Source organism: Populus trichocarpa, chromosome 16 (genome assembly GCF_000002775.5).
Source record: "Populus trichocarpa isolate Nisqually-1 chromosome 16, P.trichocarpa_v4.1, whole genome shotgun sequence".
In the NCBI taxonomy this organism is placed as follows: Eukaryota; Viridiplantae; Streptophyta; class Magnoliopsida; order Malpighiales; family Salicaceae; genus Populus; species Populus trichocarpa.
Window position 1 is genome coordinate 3,935,604 of NC_037300.2, and position 5,259 is coordinate 3,940,862.

At 34.3% G+C, this 5,259-nt stretch overlaps 1 protein-coding gene across 1 annotated transcript; it reads left to right on the forward strand.

The window, feature by feature from the left end:
• The first annotated feature begins 1,823 nt into the window (after window positions 1-1,823).
• Window positions 1,824-4,046, forward strand: LOC7468990 (uncharacterized). The gene is made up of 4 exons (XM_002322689.3): window positions 1,824-2,347; window positions 2,592-2,647; window positions 3,072-3,139; window positions 3,248-4,046. Exons 1-4 carry the CDS (start codon window positions 2,105-2,107, stop codon window positions 3,889-3,891), a joined length of 1,011 nt encoding a protein of 336 aa, XP_002322725.1. The 5' UTR covers window positions 1,824-2,104; the 3' UTR covers window positions 3,892-4,046.
• The last annotated feature ends 1,213 nt before the right edge of the window (window positions 4,047-5,259 follow it).

Below are 5,259 nucleotides of genomic sequence, written 5' to 3' on the forward strand. Positions count from 1 at the left end.
ATCTGTATCTAAAGTATTTTTTAAACAACAATTAGCTTGTGAAATTGTAATTGTAATATCCTCGTTGTAACGACTCACAAACTCCCACTCTATAATAATGTATTATTAATTTTGAGGGGTCTAGTTTAACTTGTCAGACTCTAGATTTGCTCCCTAGTAGTTACCAATTTGAATCTCACAAATCTCATGGTCACTGGAGGCTTACATGGTCGTTAACTTCAAAACCCGTGAAATTAATCGAGGTACACATAAACTAATCTAGACACCAACATTAATAAAAAAAATAAATCACAATTAATCCACACATATGCAAAAGAAAGAGCATCTTGGCTACTCTCAAGGGATAAAGAGCTGTATGGGACCCGTTACCTCTTCTATTCAAAAGAGAGAAGTAAAGAAAGAATGAACCATATTTTAGTCTATGTAGATCCCCCTACGCTTCACTTTAGCTCCTGTATTTTAAAATTTCTCAATGTCTAACTCTATAATTTATCTAAAGTTACAATTCATTCTTCATCCGTAAATAGCTAATAAAAATTAGGCCATAGCTACATGAAACGGGTTTGAAGGATGCTGTAGCATAAACCATTTATGGATGGGTGAGTTGATAAAGAGCAAGAGGTATGCTCTCTCTCTCTCTCTCTCTCTGTGATCTTTAGTTTGAATCTCTCTGTCCACTAATATTAATGGTCTCGAACTACAGGGCATGCCTTGTTATTGAAAGCCTTGTTCGGGGAAAAATAATTTAGCATGGAGCGTAAAAAATGGCCCATGATATCCTACTAAAAAAAGAAAGAAAGATATTGCAGCATTATTGTAGGGCACATCACTATATCTATATTTTTTATTATATCATGGAGTGTCGGCCTCTAAATTAGCACGCAACTAAAATAAGTTGATATATTGGTTTAAAATTGTAAAAATTATCACATTGATTTATACACTAATATAGCAGTGAAAACTCAACTTATGAATCTGTTAATTATATCACTAAATCATTTAATGATATATGATATTAAATATGTTGATTTGTCATTTTCTGTATCAATAGATTTATTGACATAGCTCTTGTTTTTATTATGGTATCATAATAAAAAATTTTTTATTAACGTGACTATCTAGGTCAACTTGCTTGTATTTTGACTAATCTTAAGGGTCATGAAGTTAACGAACATGTAAACCTCCAGTAACCATCATATTAACAACCACAAAACTTAAACATGAGATCATAAGATGAGCAAACCTCCTGATTCTAAGATTTTTTTTCATCATATAATAAAGCATTACATAAAGCATTACCATAACTATTAATGAAAGGGTAGTTTATATTCATGTTTTTCTTTCATCCTTTCTTATTTTTATTTCATATATTCTTTTCAAAATCTCAAATTCAACATCAGTCTAGCTACGTAATATCAAGGGGATTGTGAATAAATTTTTAAAAAATTATGACACCGATATGGAGAAATGTTAGTACAAGAAAGTGAAAATGAAATATTATTAGATTGATTAGAAATATAGTAGTGTACAATTAATATATAGTAGCAAAAGAGTACAAACAAATAAATAAATGATTAGAAAAACAGACAACCCGCTCCCATCATTTTGTATTCTCTGTCCCTCGCTTTCACCCTGGCAGTCTCGTCCGTACCCTGTCCCCTCCTCCTCCGTGATTCCCCTCTTACCTGCTACCCTTTTGGCCAGTCACTCGCACGTGCCACCCCACCTGCACCACCCCCTCTAACCATGAGGATCACTACTACCCTCCCAAATCCCTTGCTCTCTGAGTCTCTGTTGCGCAACAAAATAAAAAAGTTGAGCCCCATGAGAGAGAGTTGTGTGTGCTGTTATTATTATTAATAAAAGTATTTCTTTTTTCTTTTTTCTTCTTCTTGGAGTTATTGTATTTTTTTTTTTTAAGTATAGGAAGTAGTGTTGGGGGTGTTTGCACCCTGTTTATTAATTCTCTCTCTCTACATATTTGTAAAATTCCTCTGACCCTCACTTGAAAGATCACTTCTTGGTTGTGGGTTAGTTTGGTTTCTTTGTCTGATCAAATCTTTTTAAGACACAGAGAGAGATATCAAAATCTTATATTGCACCTATGAGGATCAGGAAAAGACAGGTTCCCTTACCTCTATCTTCTCTATCTCCTGTACCCCTCTCAGATCCCCAGTTCCAGACTCCTGTGGTGCAACTTCAAATACACAAAAACCCACCTCAAAATCTCCCCCAACAACCTCATAGGCTTGCTTGCTATGATTCCCAGGCATCTGATCAACCAAATCAACCGATCGGAGGTGGCCAAGATTGCTCTGGTACTGCTGGGGCACAACAAGAAAAGAAGGTAAGCAGTGATTGTTAATTTTGGTTGGTGAGAAAAAAAACACTATACTCCCTTTTTAATATATCTTGTTTTTGAGTTTATTTGGTGGGTGGTTTAGTAGAGGAGTGCATTTGTGTTCAGTGTTACATGAAAAGGGCATTTCGTTGGATTCACCTTTTATGGTTAATTTTGCACCCCATAAGATCACATTAGACAGCAAGTATGGTTGATTGTATCCTCTATTTGTTGTGATTTTATTGTGTAGATTATGTTGGAGAAAGATGAGAGATGGAGAGATGGAGAGAGGAGTAATGATACCAGGTGAGAAAGAATTGAAGACATAAAGTAAAAAATCCATGTTCTTCTCTTATTTCATAAAATCTTGTACTAAAAGAGGTTGAAAATAGAGGCCCTTGTATGAATTTTACCAGGAAAAATACTGTAATTACTAATTAGTGGAAATGGTACTGTTCAAGTGTTTTTATTTTATTATTATCAGCTTTGGCTAGCAACCATACCTCACCATCTACTCCAATCTAATCTAGGTTCTCTCTTTTTTCTCTATTTTGGCTAGCTAATATGCCCATACGGTGCATGTTAGCATGGGATGATGGTCCTACACATTTCGCTCTACATTCTTGCATTCTTCTCTTCTTCTTACTTGCTACCTAGTATTTGTTTCCTTGGGCTTTGTGAATTTCATATGTGTGTTTGTGGATCTTCTTGGTCTGGTTATTTGTTTTAGGAAGGGAAGTTTCATGGGTGCAGAAATAGAAACTATGAATCTTACACCATCAAGTTGTTCCCGTCAAGGTAAAATTCTTATCATGTTTCAAAACAACAATACTAGCTATGCCCCCACATACTCACCACCATGAAAGTCATATACATTTTGATATTTGTTGTTTGATTGCACTATAGGAGTTGAGAGATGGGGTGAGGGAGAGAAAGCATATCCATTAAAGAGAAGAGGAAGGTTCGAAAGACCATCAGATGATGAAGAAATAATAATGGAGAAAGCTAAGAAAATGAAGACAAAGAGGAACAAGAAATGCGTGCTGCAGAAAGGAAATAACAAAAAAGAAGAAGAAAGTAATGAAATCGTCAAAGAGGGCCTTGGTGGTGCTACTAATAATACTAGTGTTAAAAGGAAAGCTAGAGGTGGTGCACTTATGGAAGGATCGAGGTGCAGTCGTGTAAATGGGAGAGGATGGAGGTGTTGCCAGCAAACTCTTGTGGGATACTCACTTTGTGAGCATCACTTGGGCAAAGGAAGGCTGAGAAGCATGAATAGCGTTCGAAGCCGATCCATGGCTCGCACTGCACCCAAGAAGGCCGAGTCCAAGCCATTATCGAGCTCGTCCTCATCGGAGGAAAAAAAAACGAAACGTTTATTATCAGATACTAAACTTGATGGTGTTCCAGCTGATGAAGATGGAGATGACACGAAGCCTTTAATGATTGCAAAGAAGAAGGTGAAGCTTGGCATGGTCAAAGCTCGATCGATTAGCAGTTTGCTGGGCCTAGCAAATAATGGCATTGCAGTATCAGAGAGTAGCAAGTAGAATTGCATGTTTATGAAATTAAAGTCGAGAGTTGAGGTCATGTTGAGTACTGCAGTTTTTCCTTCTCTGTTTAGAGGCTCTTAACGAAAGAACAAAACGATGTTTGATTATGATAAAGTGTATTTCTTATAGCACCACCTCCATTTTAATGCTTATGGTATGATCTTTATAAAAATAGAGATGTAATGAGCCAGAAAAGGTTTATACTAAATTATAAATAGCTAAAATATGGGTATTTATTTCTGGTTTAAGGTATATAATCTGCCGTAAATGCAAACTTTAGCGAACAGTTATATGGTATCATAAGGGGGAACCACCCACATGAGAGTGTTCTTGTTTAATACTATGGTTACTGTGTAGCTTTTGACCATGGTAAACAGCAGTTGAGATTTGGCTGCATACCAGGGTGTCTCTGCGAGTTTAGTTTAAGTGTGTTTCTGAACAATTTTATTTTTTAAAAAAAATAATGTTTTTAATTTTTAAATTACTTTGATATATGATATAAAAAGTAAATTTTAAAAATTAAAAAAATATTTTAAAATAAAAAATACTTTAAAAACAATATTCGCTTACCCTTTCAAACAGACCGAAGAATAAGTGGAAATTGTTCATGGAAAATATGAATGCATTCCTTGTTTCTGTCCTGATGCATCAAATATAGCTAGCTATTCCAGATCTTGTCCTGTTGTGATCAATATCGAGAAAGAGGCAAGAACAAGGGATTGACTGTGTTTGGTTTGGTTTCTTTAGTCTTTTGCTTTTGCAGCTGTGATGGCAGCTTGCTCACTGGACTCCTTTTTCGCTACTTTGGAGCTCAAATTGATGTTTAATAAATTGGTGGCACAACAATAAATAAAAAAGAACAGGCAAGAATAAGGATTTATCACTCTAATTAACAAGGACAGGGCTTTCACAATAATAATCTTAGTAAAAATACCCATTATGGTACATTATTATTATTATTATTATTATTGAAATTCTTTGTTATATTAGTTGATCACAAATTGTTTTTTTTTTAATAACCAAAGAACTATTTCAAACTTCAATTACTTTTGGTAACATGTGTTCTGAATTTTAAATAGGATGTATAGTCTCTGTACACAATATATATTGAGAAAACATCACTTCAACTTTGTCGTGATCATTACAAGATATTTGTGTATATTGAGCCTTAGATCTCATCCCAGATGTTTACAAAACAGAGAACAACACTAGTAATGAGATCTTTGTTTTGTTGTTGTTCGGATAAATTTTTTTTTGGTAAAAAATAAATGTGCAAGTTTTTTAAATTTAATTTTTTTTAAAAAATTCTAATTATAAATAAGAAAGTCTATAATAATTATTTGTGTTAATAAATACAAAAAATAA

What these genes read in the sequence shown, in the direction of transcription:
- LOC7468990 (XM_002322689.3), top strand. Translation starts at nt 2,105, where the DNA reads ATGAGGATCAGGAAAAGACAGGTTCCCTTACCTCTATCTTCTCTATCT. An exon ending in GGGCACAACAAGAAAAGAAG is followed by an intron (nt 2,348 to 2,591) that starts GTAAGCAGTGAT and finishes TTTATTGTGTAG; the next exon opens with ATTATGTTGGAGAAAGATGA. An exon ending in GAGAGGAGTAATGATACCAG is followed by an intron (nt 2,648 to 3,071) that starts GTGAGAAAGAAT and finishes TATTTGTTTTAG; the next exon opens with GAAGGGAAGTTTCATGGGTG.